The sequence below is a fragment of the Amphibalanus amphitrite genome, unplaced genomic scaffold (genome assembly GCF_019059575.1).
Source record: "Amphibalanus amphitrite isolate SeventyFive unplaced genomic scaffold, NRLGWU_Aamphi_draft 000042F_arrow, whole genome shotgun sequence".
NCBI classification, from domain to species: domain Eukaryota; kingdom Metazoa; phylum Arthropoda; class Thecostraca; order Balanomorpha; family Balanidae; genus Amphibalanus; species Amphibalanus amphitrite.
This window is the reverse complement of record NW_024881538.1, coordinates 905625-926079: the sequence shown is the minus strand read 5'-3', so window position 1 is coordinate 926079 and position 20455 is coordinate 905625. Positions and strand designations below refer to the sequence as shown.

Genomic DNA, 20455 nt, shown 5'->3' with positions numbered 1-20455 from the left:
GTTAGTTTGCAACGACCCTAGGGTGGTTGTAACCTCCCTGAACGATCAGTTTGTTTGCAACGACCCTAGGGACGTTACAAAATAACTGCTCGTTCCGGGACGTTGTAACCAAACTAGGGTCGTTGCAACCTCCCTAGTTAGTATGCAACGAACCTAGGGTTGTTGCAAAATAACTAGGGAGTTTAAGAATTCATCGAGTTCGAGTCTCGTTTCACAGTCAACAACCTTGACCAATGAAAATCTTGTTCAATCTAGTTCAGTTTAAAAGAAAAGGAGAACAAAATTTGAACATTCAGCTCAGGAGTATTTCACGACGGCCATCTAGTACACATTTTGTGCAAATTAGGTGCACATTTGATGCAGATTTGTGAAATTAGATGGGCATTCGCCAGGAAGCCCTTCGTAAAAATGGCCATTATCCGCTCGTTTCCAGTCTTTTTGTGATTGTTAACGTTCAAACATGCATGAAATGATAGTGGTCCCATGCATTATGGTGGGTGTCAAGGTCACGTGAAGGTCCGGTCAATGTCATTGACCTTTGATGACCTCAGTTCGTTTCTTCTGGGTTCATATATTTTTAGGCTAGTTTTTGGAGCTGATTTCGAATTTAGCATCCATTTGAACATTAACGAAGTAATTTTGGCGCCTTCGTACCATGTCACGAAGCTGTCAGTGGTGGTTGACACCTACTATGGACAGCTAGCAAGACGCCTACTGGTTGACCTGACCTGACCTGACCCGACCTGGCCTAAAAACATAAAGACATCATCGGTGATCAAAGCTAATAAGAAATTTGTGATCAGCGCCCCGAAAAAAAAAACTCGTAACAACCTAACTCTCCGAAGTTTTAACAGGTCCCGATTTTCCCGAACTTTGAGTCACTGACCTGACCTGGAAGGTCAACCCATAACCTAGCCCCGCCCTGTGCGTTTGCGGCTAGCAAAACACCAATAAGGGCGAGAGTTAACCCCACAGGACCTGTTGGTTTTCTACATACGCGCCGGCCGGGGGGAAGGGTTGGTACGACCCCCTCGTCGTTTTTCACCCGTCACAGAGTTAGAGCGTCGCGGAAAAAAACGAGTGTGTGTGCCGTTAGGAGACACAGCAACTAGTACCCGATTTTAAGGTCTCAGGTCAACCGGTGACCTCTGAGGTCAGGTCAAGTGACCCAAGACACGGGTTCGGTTTTTGATTAATAACTTCTTAAAAAACAGTCGCTGAGCGCGATTTTAGCATCAACGTGCTCGCCTTGCTTACGCGCATCGAATGGTATACTTTTTGTTCGGGTGAGGTCAACTTGGGGTGTTGACCTCGGGTCAAGGTCAGGTCAAAGACCCCCTAGGTCGCGAAATTGGTCAAAGTAGGTCATGCTGCATATTATTCGATTCGGCAGGTCTTCCTGCGTCCATCGGTGGCTTAACCGTCTCGCTAACTCAGTTTGATCGGGAGTTATTGACGAAAAGCTCGTATGGCCTAGTGACGTCATAAATGACGTCATGCAACGTCAGCAATGCAAAATTGAAGCATCTAACCTTGCAAGGAGTGTATGAAATCACGATCGGTGTGCTTGAGATAGTTTGAGATCGTTCCCGGCGTCAGAATAGCAGTTTTCATTTTTCTCAATGGACTTTTAGTGGTGAGGTCACGTGACCGACCTGACCTCATGTGATCTTTAGGAAAAATCCTAGAGGGACAAGTTGTGAGACTTCTAGAAGATGCACGTACTGTAAGTTTCATCACCCTGTAAAAGCTCCTCTGGGACTGAGGGCGTTGTGAAGTTGCGGCATCTGAGAACCGTCCACGTATGACGTCATAGGTCAGTAACCTGACCTGACCTGAAAATCTGGTTGGTGTCACAAGATCCGGCTTGAATCAAAGGTCAGGTATGACTAGTTTCAGCTCTCTGTTGCTGGCGTGTTCGGAGCTACCGCGAAAAAAAAAACTAGGGCCGGGGGGGGGGGGCGAGGATAAAGCCAGGCTGGGTTGGGTAAGTTTGGGTCAAGTAGTAGGCGTCCCACCCGCACCACCTGTTTATACTACAGTAGCAGGTGCAGGTGCAGTCAACAGTAGCAGAGGTACCTAAACCACTAGCGACAGCTTCGTAGCAAGTTGCATTGGCATTACAACTATACCTACGTACCTACTTTTCAAATGTCTCAACGAATGCTGGATTCGAAATAAGCTAAAAATTTCCCTTAAAATCGTAAAATTTGAAACAGTCACCCGAAGTCACCAAACGTCAATGACCTTGACCTGGCCGGCAACTGACAAGTCAACTTGAAACCCATTCATGATGCATGGGACAACCATCAGTTCACATGTTGGCACGTTTAGGTATATGCAATCACAATAGAAGTCTGGAAACGCAGTTTTATGTCCGCTGACATAAATGGCAAATCATTTCGGTCTGCCGGTCTCAGAGATCAGATCATAGGCCAAAGGCCATTGGTTTCAGGATCATGAACTGTATAGGGAATGTGTAACCAGTAACGTAGATAAGTTCGAGGACACTCAAAGTTTCGTCACGATCGGCCGCTTTTAGCGCGAGATAATCGCGAAAAAAGAGGGGTTTTATCCGACCCGCACCCCTAAAAGTGTGAGGGATAAGCCGCAGACGGATAGCGACGGATAACCATCACACCTACCCCAGTAACTATATTTTCTACCAGCATATGTAAGCATATGTAAGCATATGCTGGCGATATAGTGCAGCCAAAATTATCACAGTTACGTGCTTTGTCCCGGGCACCACATGGCACATATACTCCAGAGCTGAATGTTCAAATTTTGTTCTTTTCTTTTAAACTGAACTAGACTGAACAATATTTTCATTGGTCAAGATTGTTGACGGCCCTCCTGTGAAACGAGACTCGATGAATTCTTAAACTCCCTAGTTATTTTGTAACAACCCTAGGTTCGTTGCATACTAACTAGGGAGGTTGCAACGACCCTAGTTTCGTTACAACGTCCCGGAACGAGCAGTTATTTTGTAACGTCCCTAGGGTCGTTGCAAACAAACTGATTGTTCAGGGAGGTTACAACCACCCTAGGGTCGTTGCAAACTAACTGAAATCGCATACTCCCTGTAACATATATAAGCAATGTATTTGAATCCAGCGTATATTTGTGTATTGATGCTTTTCAAGACACGACGAAGACGTGATTTCGAACCGTTTGTTTGAAACTATCAACGACCATTCTGGGCATTTTGACATTTTGCTAGTGCATCGAAAGCAGCCCATTCTAATTTCAGTCGCGTGCCTTATCGTTATGTCCCGTGTCTCTCTGTCCCGCGGCCGTGTGACTGTGTCCATTCCACCCCGCCAGATGCACATTGACATGCGCGAGCTGGACCTGGAGAACGGCGTGACCCGCTGGTTCGACATGGAGCCCGAGGACCGTTTCGACTCGTAAATGGACCGGCGCGCGGCGCTCCACGTGACTCGGTGGCGGGCAGCGTTGCCTCTCCCCCTCTCTCTCTCTCTTCCTCCTCCCCTCTCTACCCACCGTTAGCTGCTGCTCGCCCAGTGCCGGCCCGTGCCGCCGGGGTTGTTACACTCCTCACTCCTCAGTCTACAGCCGCTAATAGTGAGCTTGCGTGCGAGTGCATCCTTATCTCTGCTGGGGTCTCTCAAGCTGCTCAGTTTAGTCAGTGTTTTGCGGCCGGATGGGTCACCTGGCCGCCAGGGATTGGAGGGTTTCCCAGCTATTTTAGCCGGGTGTTGTACTTACCCGTCCGCCGAAACTATGTAGAAGCGGTGGCGGAGCTGTGAGCATTGTGTGTGTTTGGAGTAGGATTGGGCCGCTGCTGTGTGCCGTGGCACGGGCTATATACCAGAGAGATACATGACCGCTTTCGGTGACGGACGGGTTCGGGGGCGGTCAGCCGCCGCCGGCCGGCCGGCCGGTCGTTTGTCGAGGCAGTCGAACCCGGTCGAACTGAGAGGACTGTGTGTGATGCTACGACTCCGGTCGTGGTACTGGATGACTCCGGAGTCGACTCCGTCCGATACCCTGTCCCGCTACAGTGACTACTAATGCAAAGGACCGCCATATATAGGTAGGCATTTTACCTCTCAGGCTATCGCACGGTTTCAGCGCTTGATGCTGAAAACTGACGCCGCTATTGGAGGTTCGGCTGTTATTGAACCAAAAGTTTGACAGTTAATGGTTTATGTGCTGTGCTGTTGGAGGTTAATGGTGTGTGTTAATATGGTGCAATTATCCGCTATCTTCTCTAGTGCCTGACGCCAACTCTGTGGTCAATAATACATGCTTGATATATTGATGCGTATGTTACGTAACGTGAATAATGGGAACGGTGGTAGACCATAGTTCGAATTCGGGGGTGGAAACGGGTAATGACTTTGGTGTGACTTTCCGTCACTTATCGCCAGTCTGGGCGAGATAGGACTATTCAGTAGTATGCGCAGGTCTGGCGCTATATCTGTCCACTTGATTGTGCTGGTGGCCCTTCCAGTACTCTTGACGCATATGTCAATAATCGGAAGCGAGCATCGACAGAAGCTCATTTATGTATACCCTCTGTTCTTCCTCCGCGCTTATAAATTGACCTTTCATTCATCTGGTGTTTCACGATCAGGTGGTAGCCAAGCATATGAAAAGCAATTAACCTTTCGTAATAACATCTTGATATTCTATAAGCCTGGCTTTCGGTCCAGGTACCGTAAGAGTCAAATAGGGTTTACCGCTCAAGCAAGGGTATAAAAACGACTAAGTGGCTTTCTCCATGGACGTTCACTAGAATATGTCGTGAACAGAGCTGTTGAGCAGTGGTTAAAGGTCAGTCGCCTGTAGGCTTCGGCCTTCGAGCGACGACTGTTGGTTCGATTGGGGCTGCTACGATTACGACAGTGCAAATCCGAGGAATGCCAAACGCTGAAAGGTTTCACTCCATATACTGCTGTAGCATTCCTGTGAAATGACTCGCCCGTCCAAAACATACGAGCTCCAGAGCCTGTTCATACTGTATTATAATACTGGGGCGAACAGGACAGTACCACCACGAGCGAACGTACGGAGAAGCGATCGGACGGCGCTTCTATCGGCAATTCTGACTGACCGACTGACTGATTCTAACTGACCGCAGAGGCGCGGTGGGCGGCCGAGGATAAGTGACCACTGTCCACCGTCCAATGCCACCGATGGCTGATCCAGCGTTTGGGCTCCCAGGCCCGAGTAGAGCCTACCCAGGCCAGCTGAGCAAGCCATCACCGGCCTTCACAGAACTCAGCCCTAACCGCCAGGCATCCTACTCAGCCCGCCGAACCTACACGAACACTCCAAAAATAGATATAAGGACTTCACGCGGGGAGTGGGGAGCACACGGCGTCTCGGCAGGGAGCACGCGACGTTCCGACAGGAGCACACGGCGTCCCGGCAGGAGCACAGTGCAGCACGAACACCAACACGTCACCACAGCTATTCGTTCGCGGGTCACCTGCCGTCAGCGAGAGTCCGAGAGGCGCGTTTGGCAGGTCAAAGGCACCGGTGCAGCATGGCTAAAAGCGGACGGACATGACAGCGGCACACGCCTAGCGCGCGAGTACGCACGCACACCAATATATCACAGGCCCTGACGAGTTTAGCTGGCGATTGCAGTCAATGAGACATTTTTCTTCAGAAAGTGCTGGGCACGTGTTCAATGTGCGGGCACGCTAGTAAAAGGCACTTTCGTTCGGTGAGGTGCTTTGTTTTAAACGGGTGCGTGGTTTCCTCACCATGATTGCATAGAGATGACAAAATGACAACACACAAATACATTTGATGGGATCGGGCACAGTCCAATTATAATGGCTAGGTTCACTTTGCAAGTGAACAGAAGAGTTAGTTAATTAAACAGCTAATATATCATAGCCTAATGATGCCGTCAGTGGCTCATTCAATGCGTCGTTCGAGTATCAGCAGGACATGCAATGTCAAAACGTTGCGATTGCTATGAGCCGCTGGCTGTTAATAACTCAGTATTTCAAGCATTACGGCAGCAATAGGTATACCTTCGTTTTAGAATGTGTTAGCTTCCAAGAAAACCCAAAGCCCTACGAGATGTAAAAATAAAACATTCCAAACGGCCACAATTGGCTACAAGCGCTTGGGACTCGTGACATCCCCAAACAGTTCCTGATCGTATTGCGTTACTGTCGATCGCCTACTGGTCAAATGACGTCATAATTTCTACTCGTGCTGCTGCGCTCAGCTGAGGACGGCGCCTTCTGCCAGTTCCTGACGCTGCTTCTCCTCCAGGCTCCGCATGGCTCGGTTCCTGCGGCGAGCGTTCAGCTTCGCCTGGGGACGAACAGATGTTCGCATGTGAGACTGAATTGGTATTCAGAACAGATAGAACCTTCCTCATTTATAACTACCAGCGTGGAATCCAGTGCGTTTATCACAAATGTCACAAATGTTGTTGCGTTTGTCACAAACGTCTCTCTACGACTCTGCGGTCCGTTCCACTCACCTGAAGGTCTCCTCTGGCCCTCTCCGCCTGTCTGTCCTGCTCCTGCTGGAAGTAGTTCATGTCCGACTCCAGCTCAGTCCGCATCTGCTCCAGGTCCTCTGCAAAGCGACGACAAGTTACAGAGCGGTGACAGTTACGCCACGAAGGGTCACTTTGTGATGGTGTGATAGCCACACTTGACACGCTTCGTTGCATCGTGGCGTCACACCGTGTGTCGATCACACTTTTATCGCTGAGCTATCGTCACTCGTTACCTCAGCACCGTATCCATCACAAAATACACATCACGCATATCGTTATATGGCACCGTGTCGATTACAAATCTTCAACATATTCCGCTTCAAACTGCACCTCTACCCGCCCTACACGTAATAGCCGTGTTGTGGAGTGTCTGCTGACGTAAATATATAGGTATAAAGACGAACCGTTTTAGAGCCGAGGCATACACAATGTACCTCCCCCGCGTTCTTCGTAGCTGTCGGCGCGTGACGCGTTCGCTTACCCTGCAGCTGCTCGTAGGACTTGCCGAAGATGGCCTCGGACGTGGGCAGCGGGGCCATCTCCTCAGCCGTCAGAGGCGGCGGAGTCTTGGCTCTGGGACTGTCGCCCTGCTGGGCCGAACAGAGCTGGTCAGGTGACGCCTGGGAAACAGATGGTTATCCTCGCACAACGGCGGGTCTGCTGGAGCGAGTCAAACGGCCGCTGCGGAATCGCTACGAAGACGATGCTATACATTACACGAGTAACCGAAATATTGTGAATAGGTTTTCCAGTGGCCGCAAAATGAAACACTGGACGGGACACAATATAGAAATTTTAGCTGATAAGAAGACTCAACAGCGCCTTCGGTCCTAGTTATATGCGCCATGCATCTTCCATCTTCTTGGCAAGCTTTTGTATTTTGAAATGATGGGATGAATTTGTCGTGCTTATTGATCGATTAGTCTTCATTTTTCATTTGCTTAGATGCTATTGATTCACTACTGCACCGCTTTTTGCCGCACCAACACGCTGAGCACTGCTGCACAACCAACGCCTCTCGAGACACAATATGGCGTCGCGACGCATGTCCTCCCGCGCATGCGCGGCAAAATTACTCCCGAAACGAGGGTCGGGTACCCGCTCGACCTGAACCCGTGACCCTCGAATCGAGAGTAAAAACGACAGATCCACTTTTTGAGGGTTATGTACCCCAGATCAGGGAGTACGTGACCCTCGAATCGAGAGTAGGTAAAGGGAGGTGAGCAAGTTGGAGAGTAATTGGAAGGGTAAATTGCAGAACTCTGACTGGTAACTCCCGTTTCAAGGGTGACCCCTAAAGATATACCCCCGTTTCGAGGGTTTACCCCCCAGCCGGGAGTAAAAAAGTTTTCAGTGTGCCCTTGTTTTACGCAGGTTTTAGAGAATCATCACATCAATGAGAGACCAACCGGCAATGGTCTAAAACCACCCTCTGCCTTCCGGTACTGCAATCGATCGTGCCTTGCACTTAAGAAATGTCTGCTGTGGCCGACAAGCCAGGTTGTCATGTGCTATGATTAGCATGCATTGCGCCGTTGTACCCATGCGGCGTGGTTTCGCACTAGGCCAATCTGCCGAATGGCTCTGGGAATCGCGCTCTCGAACGAGCCATTCGAGTGACGTCATCAACTGCCTTCGATCAATGACGTTGCCCACCTCAGCTTGTGACGTCACCTATGGATTTTACTGGACGACAAGGCAATAGAATAGCGCTCACACGTTCCGGCGACGCAGGCAGGACCGGCTTCAAAACAGGAGTCTGGCTATCGCATAAGAGTTTCAACCTTGAGTTGAGACAAAAAAAAAGATGTTGGATGCGACGTGTGTGTGTGTGTGTGTGTGAACTATGAACATGCCTTTTAAATCAAAGCAGCGAACAACTGAAAAGTACATGACCTAATTTCTCGCGATTGGCTCCCTCAATCAGAGTCGATGAACCTTTATACATACGTGGCAGTATGTATCATATAGAGTTGATTGGCTTGCCTAACGCAATAAAAAAGTAGCAGACCGTCCAAACCGTTCCCATTTGGTGTGTACTGTGTAGTGATAATGGCGCCATGGCGACTTGACTTACCGTCTCGTCCGTTTTGGCCACCTCTGAGTCGCTGACTCCCTCCATCAGCATGGCGTTCAGGTCCTCATCGTCGGCACTGACGCCACTGTCGATCTCGATGTCCACGTCGGCGCCCCACACCTCCTGAGCCTGCGGATAGAGCCGGGCGGTTCGGTGCGGCTGCCTGCCTGCGGCGGTAGACTGGCCCGCCGCGCAGCCGTGTACGGCGGGACAGTATACCACCGCAGTGGAACGGTCGCTCGGCATAGCCGAACGAGAGCCGGCTGGCGGTCAGCGCTAAATGCCACTGACCGGACCTTAGGCACGCAAGTGCAGCAGGAAGCACTTACATTGCAGTGCAATTCATTCATACTCCTGTCACTTGTATTGGAATGCACCAGAGGCCAGTGTATCTTGAAACTGAGCTGAAAATGTCAGCAATTATAGGAGAACAATTCATTTATATGAGCTTGAGTTATCACTTCACGTTAATAATTCACCCTTTTTAAAACAAAGCCACCATTGGTTTTAGGTCTATTTGTGAGCATAAAATAATTAATATGTCAAAGTGTCCAGCAGCTCGCTCTGAATACATCATCGGGGACCCATGCTGACGGCACTCACCTTCAGTTTGATGAGTCGTACCCTCTCTTGCCGTAACTTTTGGGACGTCTCCTTCACCATCAGGTTCACTTTGGCCAGGTCCTCCATAATGGTCGTATTCAGAACCTGGACACAAATAGAAGCGAAAAAGGTTACAGTGACGCTAGTTCAAACCCTCCAGAACTCTGTCATTGAAGCTCTCAATGAATTTGAACTACACTACTGGTTGAGCATTTGCAAGCGTGCACCGTTGTGACTGATTGACAAAAGTTCGCTGCGCAGTTCATTGCGTCGACACGGGACTCTAAAATCGCCATATCTGAAATTTTTCAATGTCCGAAGTCAGAGTATCGCTGCAACAGGCCTTGACTATCGTCAGTTCTTACTTAAAAAACTACCAGTCAAAATATACAAGCCAAATTAAAGACGTTTCTGCATTGGGGACTGGGGATTGCAAAGAACTTGAGATGCGTCGCTGGCTAAATAGATGTCGTAAGGAAAACCTGTGTGGCGCCGCTCCACCGTTATTATATTTCTGAATGTCAGTGCTGTGTGCTCGTCTGTCGGGTGCCGAACAAAAGGAAGGGCAGTCTCGGATGGCGAACACGTACGCTGTCCTCGCTCGCGACGCTGAATGCCATATTTGCATGGGCGACGCCGGGGTAAACGTCACAATGAATTGCACTCCAGCGGCGAGAGGCTTTCAGACGGAGATCCATTCTATACCGGCGGGCGGAGCGCCTCTCGCCATACTGGCTACAGCCTGAGCCTCTATTCACCTAGCCGAACTTGAACTCGATTCACCGCATTTTTTACATCGCGTCAGTCCATCCGGCTTATCCCATCCCGCTAGCCCCAATAGTGCCACCTTATCTTACTATGTATATCGTTGCCTCACATCACTCCGCCTTCATTCACTTCACCTCATTTTGGAGTAGACACATCACTTCATCCTGCTTCACCAAAGTTTTCGTACCTTGGCCCCTTGTCTTTTTTTTCTTTATTTTTCTTTTGTCGTCCGACTTGTTGGGCCATTGACTGTGTGCTATCGATCCTTACCGCCTTCCTTCTCAAAGCCAACTTTACACATCGGACACGTCTTTTCAAAGAAATAGTGCGCCAATCAATAATCGATGACACCTTGCGCCCCTTAAGTTACAATGTGCTGGTCCTTCCAGGAGGAAGCCATGGATCAACACACGCACAAATATAAACATTGTTAAAGATGTAGTAAAAACATATGTGGCGCCACTAATGAACGAACCGCTTGCTTGGATAATAATATCGTATGATCAAGAAAAAGATCATTCTGGAATAAACAGCAGCGAGATCCTACAAATAATGTGATTCAAGTGCAACGAGCTGCATCTAACAACATGCTAAAGAACTTTGCCGTTCGTTTTCGTCTTCCTATAACGTTACAACTTAAATGTGTCGCTTTTTCAATAAATGCGTCGTTGATAGACTAATGTAAATACAACCGATGTAGCGGACTGAAAAAGTGTCCGGTTGCTGCTCCGCATCTCTCGATCCGACATGTACGTGTCCCAATACCATAGTTCTGGGGTTCTGGACTCACGCGTGACGTCTGCGGTTGTTCGGACCGGGACTGACCTGTGACCTGTTTGTCCTACGGAACCAGAACTGACCTGATCGAACCACTGCAGCAGCGCGGCCGCCCTCTTGTGCGTGATGTCGTAGCACTGTCCGGCGTGCGCGTGCCGTTCCTCCGACTGCATGTCCGTGAACACGTACGACGTCGCCTGCGGGGAACGTGCGGAACGTACAGTAGACGTACTGAGCTCAGTGCATAGTCAGTTGGCCGACAGGCTGAACAATGAAAACTTATCGCATGCAAGGTGTGAAGTTGGTGGGTATACCATTTTTTAATTGTTACAGTACAGTTATACTAGTCATAAGCTGCGAATAGGAGTCCATTCTTTACTTTTTCACGAATGCCTTGTACAATGTGCGACCTGGTGAGAGGGCTATGAACAGAAAAAAATAGGTTTAGGTACCATATAATTAACCCGCGCCCCAGTGGCGGTCTCAGCCAACTTCGCCCTAGTGAGGGGGGCATATGTTACCACCCACCTATAACTCAAAAACTAAGAGGGCTAGAAAGACGCGGTAAAAAGCAGTCGATAGCTCTCAATGCGTACGTTTGAAAGTATTTCAGTCATTTTTCATCTTAGAGCAATATTGGGGTCACCAGAGGTCATCAAAGGTCAAAATTTGCCAATTGTCATTATATTTTTCAGAAAGCATGCCGCTATCTCAGGAACTATGGTAGCTAGAATAACGCAGGGAAGAGCAATCGATAGCTTTTGAACTCTTCTTTTGAAAAGGTCTTTATCAATATTGACCTCAGGTCAACGGTTTGGCCTCCAGAGGGCAAAAAGTCCAAAAATAGCTGTTTTTACGAAAAGTGTTTTTCGACAATAACTTTCGACTACAAAAAGCCACGACATTTCTATTGCCAGAATCGTGTTCCTCTCGCCGAGACGCGTCGAATGAACTATAATTTGACCTTGAAAGGTCAATTTGAAAATTTGACCTCAGGTCAAGGTCATGACCTTACCGGAAAAGGTCATGTTGCATATCAGTCGATGCGTCTCAACAAGACAAACACAATGAGACCATCCCCAGCGTTCTATCTCTTTCCAATCGCGAGTTATTGGCAAAAAACTGTTTGTAGCCTCAAGTGACCTCGGATGACTTGTCTAGAGGCTATCAGCAAAAATGACACCCTGGTCATCACGAGTGGACTAAATCATTGTGATTCTGAAATATTTGGACTGTTCCGATGCGTACACACGGATCTAGAGGCATTTTCATTTTTCTCCATTGACTTGTAATGGAAAGGTTTCGCCACTGACCTGACCTTAGGTCACGGATATAAAAAATCCGAGATATACAAATTGTAGGCGCCCATAACAGTATGCAATCCACCAAGTTTGAAACCTTTCTGACAAACACTGCAGGCTGGACATGATTGCAAACTTTTTTTTAGGCTTGGTCAGTTAACTTGACCTGGTGACCTGACCTGACATGACCTGGGGTCAAAAATTTCACACATTGTCCAAAATTGATGTACCAAAAGCTACCCCAAGCGGCGCGGCGCTACGCGCCGCGGTTTTTTATTCACACGCAAAAAACGCGACAGGGTGGTAACATATGCCCCCCCCCCCCACTGGGGCGAAGGTTAAACAAACACAGCACGTTAATCATACCTTGTTGAGTGTCTCCACTTCGTCTGGATTGCAGTAGGGGAACTCGACATGGCTGAGAGTGCGGTGGGCGCCCTCAATGTTCTGAGACGCCGCTACCAAATTATTTCTGGCCTCCGCAGCCATGGTGTATCGCACCTCCAGACTCCTGAGTAGTGGAATAATACGTTTAAGACTGAGACAGTTGAAGGATGAATACGCTACACGTGAATATTTCTGTAATCGATCACAGAACATGTCGAGGCCCATTGGCTAGCTAAAGAAATAGCTAAAAAGAAACTATAGTCTTATTTTTGATGAACATCTGACAATCAGTATCTGGCAAAACGGTATGTAATATTCTAAATGACCTATGAAAGCGTGCTCTAATCCACAGGATTTTTTAAATCGAGACGTCATGTATATACGTTGGATAACGGCGCCAAAACATTGGCTTCTCGATCTCAACAAGTTAGGCCTTGGTAGTTGGTAAGTAGTAGGTGCCTTTCCAATGAAAAAAGAGCGTACGTTTGAGGCACTTCGGGCAGATCCTGCCACTTCTGAACGGCCACGGCCAGTTGTCGACAGGCGAACTCCATCATCATCTGGGCCTGACGCCACTGTCGGCCCAAAGATGATACAGTGTCAGTCATTCCTCTGGCCTCACATTTCGCAGCCTTGACAAGATAATAAGGTTAAAGGGACCCTCCCACCTTCAAAAAAGTTAATGAATTGGCATGAAAGTGATGTCGCTCGGTTCAGAAAGAGCGAAAACGAATATCTACCAAATTTCACCGAAAAATACTCACCGGTTTTCAAGATATTAGACTTTTACTTTTGTTTACTTTTTGGGATCCCCGCTGTTCCTAGCGACTTTATTTTGAAGCAATAGTTTGGCAGCTGAAAGTGCGGTACTTGTTGCGCGCAAAGCAGCATATACCACCGCGTGCTACGGAACGTTTTAGTCAAACATTTAAAAATCGTTAGATCTGCGCTGACGTCACACATTCAGAGGGGTATTCAAAAGCATTAGCCCCTCTGAATCCAAATGCTGCAATTTTGAAATTCAATATTTCCGATTTAAGGCATTTCTCGATGTTGTGAGTGCCGAAACCGGTAATTGTGAGCCAGGGACCCCATTTTGGCTATCTCAACTCAAATCTAATGTTAAGGTGGGAGGGTCCCTTTAAAAGCGTCAAATCAAAGCGCAACATTTTACATTGACGTGAAAACGGGGCCAGTAGCAAGCGGTACCCTGTAGTTTTTTTGTCACTTTCATACACTACCTAGGGTAGTGTCACTTAGATATAAAGAAATAAGAATGCATTGTGTGGTATTGACAAGTTACCTTGTAGTTTGCCTCCATGATTCGGGCCTTGTGGGCCTCCAGGGCGTCCAGCTCCTGCTCCAGTTTATTCTCCAGCTCACTACCATATTCGCCACCAAATATTTTACCTGTGAAATATACTCGTAAACAGGGTCGACACCATTTTATACCACGCTGCATGCATATGTCGTTTCTCTATTAGTGCTGATTTTGTGGTTGTACACAATTTAATTAAGTTCGCTTTTGGGTCGACAGGCCACGCATACGCACAAAACTGCCCCCTCCCCCCCCCCCACACACACACCTAGAAGGGCATCCTGTTTGGTGAGCAGGTTCTGCAGCCGGGATGCCTTGTTTTGCAGCTGCTCCACCTCGCGCTGTATGTTCTCCTTTTGTCGGATGGCCTCGTCACGTTCCTGTTTGGCTATCTCCTGCAGCGGCCCGGCAAACCGTGATCATTTTATGACTCTTGGCATCCCAGGAATAACAGTGATAGTGACTGGTCAATCGGGAACACTGTAAGCAGTATAGTTGCTAGACGATCACAAAAATTGTTTTGTCGCGCAGCTTTAACGAGATTTTTGCTCCTGTGCTGTTTGTTATTCACCCAATACTCTAATTGGCATCTAAACCATTTGTCAACAGGCCGGGTGGCTTTATACACTTAGCGGGTAGATAGACACACTAATAAGATCCCGTGACAAGACCTCAAAAGATCGATCCGAATAGACTATGTTTGAGACTCTGCGATGAGCCGGTATATAGAAACACTCGAGGCCGTGTCAGCCATTGATCATCTTTCAACAATGCAGTACAGGCCCACTAATTATCCGCCAGGGGAAATTCTCGATAAAGAAGAAAATCTGCCCCTTATTGAAGCGCAGCCTCATAATAAGATTGAGCGAGCTTATCAAGTGTTCGAGCCCATCTGGTATCACGAAAAGAAAAGACAAGACTTTCAATTATCAGGTGTCTCTATGAGCCCAGTGAAAGAAACAGAACGGGTCACTTACATGTGGCTGTATTGCCGAATGCCGGCGAATTCTTCATAACTTTGCTGGTAAAAACCGTAAATGTGCATTATATTTTCCAACGATTGTATGTTCTCAAGATATCCCAGCAAATACTTTGCTAATAATAAGCAGACTAAACACCATCCACAATATTCTCATCGTGCATTCAAAATAAACTTGAGTTGATTATGGCCATCATCATAAAACAGGCTGTGCAAAACATGCTGGCATGCACCCAACTCACTACACAGTACACACCTTGCGCAATGCGCAGTCAAACAAACATCCATAGTGAAAATGCGGGAAAAACGAAAAGCGAAAAACATGATTCGGTTCGAATTAAAATAGTTATGAAGCCCTAGATATCACAAGCGATCAATACAGGTAGGTGTATTGAGCGAGCATAAGTGTAACGGGTGTGCACTTAGTTTCTGGAAAAAGTTTGTGCTGCCATAACTTTAGTGTTTGAACTTGGATTAAGATGATATTTGGCACATATATAAATTGCAGCAATAGTTAAGAGTTGTCACAAGAATTAGGCGCGCTCTCCTCACAGGCGGTCTACAGCCCACGTGCTATACAGACGCTCCCTGTTGAAATTGCGCGGCACCTCCAGGCTCAGGTGTGGCGATGGCTAGCGGGTTATGGACTTCAAATAGACGCTAATATGCACTTAACATCTTCCTTAGTACTATATTGTCTTCAAAAGTCCCCATTCGGGCGCCGTTGAGATATACCAAGAAGATTCCCTTCGCGGCTCACAAACGGTACATGTGCGCCGTCCCGTAGATCCAGCGCTCCGCGCGCACAGTGACTGCATTGTGGTGTGATCATGACACCTATACTTTCCTCGGGCAGTGATGTTCCCAATGTAACAAAATTTCTTTATTTAATCACTGCTGTCAAAAGATATCGACGTCGGCATTGGCTACATAGGGCTAACATAATGATTGGATACCGCACGTGGGGATATGGCGGTCCACTGACCAGGAGATCGCGTCAAAAGTGGTCAACAGGCTAAGGTTCCACATTTTGTGAACGTTTGCTTCTCGAGGTGGTGTTTTGCCCCATCTTCATTACATAAAATTTCCGTTTTAGGTGATCTAATTCCAGCATCCACAGGTGATTGCTTGAATCGTCTGTGCACTCAGCATTTATATGATAGCTTACAGATCCATGTCTCATTGCTCCTCTGCTGCTTTTATCGGCTGCCGAGTGCTGGATCATGGTATCCCTACCCTTTTTGGTATACAATATCACAATTTAAAATTTTCTTACAAATATGGAAAACGGGAGGACGGGAAGCGTATCGGGAACGCTCACAAGATGGTGAATACCTTTTACCAGAACGAGCCTCTTCTGCTGGGGCACTTTCGCCACGAATCAACACACCTGCACACTGTGCATGTGCCACGCACTTCCCCGTGCTTGTGCCGTTCCTCTAATGGCACAAGCTTTCTCTCTAGCAATACCTAGAAAGCGCCAGTGGGAAGAGAAGTTGTTTCTCTGGAATTTTTTGTAATTTTTGTGAAAATTCCGCCACTCTTTTCCGCGTTCATGACTTAGTTGTAAGCTCCTTTCTGTATGAAAAAGTAGTCGGTTTGGTCTGAATTTTGGCATGCTCATTCCCAAATGAATGATTATTCACTATACGAAAGTTTGTATTGATAGCTTTAATAGTTTTAAAGATACGGATGATCAATCTTTTTCCAGAAACTAAGTGCACACCCGTTAGTTTCCACACTGGAACAGCAAACGGGACTCTTCGTCTCAGATATATTATATATAGACATATATATAGGCAGCACCATTAGCAAAATCATCTGTATGAGGTGCATATGTTCATTTTAAGACTGCAGCAGACATCAGTGCAAAAACTTTGTACAATGTGCTGACATTTTTAGATTGGGTATGTATGCACACAGCTGATCGAACTGCTGCAGTCGAATGCATACACCATTCGAAGCTGTTGACCATGACATACGCAATACGCATTACGCGTTATATACAGTGTGCGGGGGCCGCCTGAGGTTGGCGTGGCTAGCGTTGAGCAGCAGTCACCGGCGTAGGTCCTGAGTAGGCTATGGATGACAAGCTAGGCCAAGAGCGGTGCGATTAGCGTCGGCAAGCTATTTCGGGGGCTAGGTGGGGAGCTATTACGGGGAGCTAGATCGGGATGCTAGGGCTAGGGAGCTAATTCGGTGCTAGCCGGGGAGCTATTTAGGGGAGCTACGATTTTGCAGCTATTTTGGGGAGCTAGGTGGAGAGCGAACTTCGGAGAGCCAGGGGCAGGGAGCTGGCTCGGGAAGCTAGCAGGGAAAGCCAGGCTAAGCCAGGTAGTCTCATGTGTCTAATGAGACTGTTGAGCTAAGCCAGCAGCGGTGCCGTTGGCTCGAGGGCGGGCCGGAGCGCACCTTGTTGTTGAACCCGGCCACCCGCTCCTCCTCGGCCGTGCTGACCCGCTGGCCGCTCTGGAGGGCGCCCACCGCCTCCTTGGTGTCCGTCTGGTCACCGTCCCGACTAGAGAACACACATATGTACAACTCACAGCCACGGGGGCTGGCTGGCACAACTAGCTACGATCTGTCCTGTACATGGCTGATAACACTAAGTGCAGGAGGGGCAGACAGCTAAGGTGTGTAAATGAAGCAGGAATACATCATGTATGTATGTTGTATAATGTACGACGGAGCACCGAACGATCGAGATATCATTCACGCTGCATCAGAAAAAAAGAAAAAAAACATAACTGCGGTAAAAGACATGGCTAGGGCACATATGAGTGCACTGCAGCGGTATTCATCCGGACCAGGTAGCACAAAGCACAATGCCTGACCTCATGAACCCTTATATGGTGGTGGTATCAAGTAAGCGCAATTGAAACGATTAGCGAGAAGAACCGAGAGCGTACAGCAAGGTCACAAAAAGTTGAAAACCAGAAGAAATATCTCGAAATGGACGACTTATTACCGAGTTCTGTTATTTGATGCGCCTTGCTTACCCTAAGTGACCAATACTGACACCTTATCTATAAATTCCCTGTTTTGTTTCTTATCTAAGGGTTGAGAGAAGTTTTGTGTAACTTACATTATAGCCATTTGGATTTGTTGTATCTCATCGACATTCATAATGTCAAGCAACAAAACTAATAGGCACACGTTTGTTGTATTGTTGCTTATGTGAACCTTCAATAAAGTGTGGTCATGATGCTTCGTTATCATGGTTATTGAAAAGAGATAAGTTTTCTACCGCGACACATGCTCCATGTCTGTTGAATGTGTCTCACAGTGGTAAACGGCATGCTCCTAGCTACAAAGACCGTTGTAGGTGCGAGAAGAATGCCTCCATGTCCAAATTGAAACAATTCCCAGTTCGGACCGGAACTGATGAGATAAATATCCAGCAACTAACTAAAATTAATGAACCCCAGATCAAACCATCCATGCATCCCAAGATCGAATTGCATGTAAAAAATGTGTTGTAACACAACCCAACCAAAGATACCGTATTCTCGTAAAGGCTCCAGTTGTCAGGAGTACCTTTTTCTGCAACGCCTCCAAATATTCTTCCTGCTCCTTACTCATTCGTGCATCTAGCTTTCCTTGTTCAATAAGGAATTTTTTGACGTCCGGTCTTTCCAACTGATCGACGTCAGCTTTCTCCTTTTCCCTGTAAAAGTTAGTGATACCGAAAGCGGCAATGAGTAGACAGCGGCGTGCACTGTCATAACCGATAGTGTATAAATAAACAACATCGCTCAGTTACCAGGAATTCCTCAATGAATTATTTACGCGACCGTCGTGTCCGGTGCGGTCGGTCCAGGTCACACGTGCCCCTCCCGCGGGTACTCACGCCAAGGCCTCCAGGTCGGCGTAGTGGCGCTCCAGCTGCTCCACCTTCTGCGTCATCTTCTGCAGCGCCTCCTTCTTCATCTCCAGCTGGGAGAGCACCTGAGGGTCGGCCCGGCGGGCCTCGCCCAGTTCCTTCTCCACTTGGAGGTACTCCTCCAGCGTGGCTTTGTCCACCACCGGCTGAAAGGGTACCGAGTGTGAGGGTCTAATGCGAGCGACACCATGCCTGCAATCTGGTTGATATGGACTGATTTTTCATGTTTTGTTTACATTGCGTTATTTGTTTACGCTTCTTTCTATTGCCTGTTTTAGGTAGCAGGCATCACGTTTTCATTAGAAAGCAATTTATTATAAAAATACAACGCATTTACCGCATTTAAAACCACATACTATCCTCGTCCATCTATCGTGCCATAGTCGGATGTCATTACGGAGGCAGGGGAATGTATTCTGTCATTAATTACACTAATATAAATCCGATTCTACCCAATCATTCGTTGCGATCAAAGCGTTGTATTTTTCAATTGGACCTGAACTGAGCCATACTCCTGTAATTGGGCACGTCCGTCTGTTATTGCCGTTCCATTGAAATAAATCAATGCCTGACATTTTCCGATTCAAAGAACTCGACGTCTGGTGCAGCTGATGTGTGTTCATAATGCGCATCCCCAATAAAATTGGCTGCCGCACGACTGCGCAGTACGAGTTTCTAGCACTTGTATTTGTTGACTTGCACTTGCACAAGCACTTGCTAACAGCTCAATCTGTACCCAAAATGCGCCGAAACATGAGTTTTTAACATTGACCCTTTCACAACTCGTTAGTCACTCACAACATGAAACTGCTTTGTTCTGAGGGCCACCAGTCCTACGTGGGCAGCTCTTGATTACCTTCCTATCACCCCTTCCAACGCAACGACGCCTAACTCGTTTCCCCGAACATGAGTCGCACTTGCCTCACAAACACCTCTTGTGCCCTTGAGATACCGTACCTTCCCTTCCCTATTTTCATTGCGAGCGGCGTCCTGTTACAAGCGCACCAAGCGCTTTTACGCCAGTTGTGTTATAAGATGAAAAGTGCATTTGTGTATAGATAGGTGAATAAATTCTCTCTCTCTCTCTCTCTCTCTCTCTCTCTCTCTCTCTCTCTCTCTCTCTCTCTCTCTCTCTCTCTCTCTCTCTCTCTCTCTCTCTCTCTCTCTCTCTCTCTCTCTCTCTCTCTCTCTCTCTCTCTCTCTCTCCCCCCCCCCCCTCTCTCTCTCTCTCTCTCTCTCTCTCTCTCTCTCTCTCTCTCTCTATTCATTCATCACTTATTCCTAAGGTTATCACTATTCTTCACAGGCCATCGCGCAATGTCACTTACCTCTGTTCCGTTTGCCGGCTCAGGACCGTCACTTCCCGATCCGCTGTTCCCGACATCGTGCTGCTGTGGTAGCGGCTTCTGTAAGCAGCAGGCGAAATTACAAGCTTAGCCTTAAGTTATCCACACACAAAGCAACTCACCGCACTAGAAAGAAATATATGCTTAGCGTGGCTAAGCGAAACATCTATCCGCCTCGCTTTTGCAGGGATATGGAGAATAAAGATTGCAGAATTCTGAATTTTCAGAGAAGACAGAGTGTGGGAAATCCAGAGCACATGGCAGAGTACGGAACACACGGAGTAGGAAACGGGATACCAGGCGCGGATAGTCCTGTACGGGATGGGGGCGCGAAGCTAACTCGGCAGGAATGGGAGCTCGCTGTCCACCTGCCGGAATACTCACCAGTGTGGCGATGGATCCGCGGTTCGAGTAGGCGGCGGCCGCCTCTGCACTCTGGCCGCAGCCCATGGCTGCGTGACGCGCCTCCGACTCGCCGGCGGCAGCGGCGGGCCGGCGATGCACTGGACCGCCCCGT

The 20455-nt window shown here is 47.8% G+C and overlaps 2 protein-coding genes across 6 annotated transcripts in view; one reads left to right on the top strand and one right to left on the bottom strand.

Moving 5' to 3' along the window:
• Positions 1-4286, top strand: part of LOC122376514 (extended synaptotagmin-2-like) — a 54193-nt gene extending 49907 nt beyond the window's left edge. Inside the window, exon 21 of the mRNA XM_043356410.1 lies at positions 3328-4286. Coding sequence (XP_043212345.1) covers positions 3328-3414 — 87 coding nt within the window. The 3' untranslated portion in view covers positions 3415-4286. The remainder of the gene's footprint in view (positions 1-3327) is intronic.
• Positions 4287-4970: 684 nt separating this feature from the next.
• Positions 4971-20455, bottom strand: LOC122376483 (golgin subfamily A member 1-like). 5 transcript variants are annotated; one of them, XM_043356371.1, is made up of 14 exons: positions 20323-20455; positions 19921-19998; positions 18560-18738; positions 18247-18376; positions 13999-14125; positions 13716-13822; positions 12896-12987; positions 12392-12536; positions 10808-10921; positions 9180-9284; positions 8577-8705; positions 6981-7119; positions 6479-6576; positions 4971-6306 (listed from the first exon to the last, which is right to left on the bottom strand). In XM_043356371.1, the coding sequence occupies exons 1-14, from the start codon at positions 20386-20388 to the stop codon at positions 6214-6216; spliced, it is 1602 nt and encodes a 533-aa protein (XP_043212306.1). In that variant the 5' UTR covers positions 20389-20455; the 3' UTR covers positions 4971-6213. The 5 variants fall into 5 exon arrangements, with proteins under 5 accessions (XP_043212306.1, XP_043212320.1, XP_043212327.1 ...); XM_043356385.1 differs by having other exon boundaries at positions 6981-7089; XM_043356392.1 differs by having other exon boundaries at positions 6981-7086.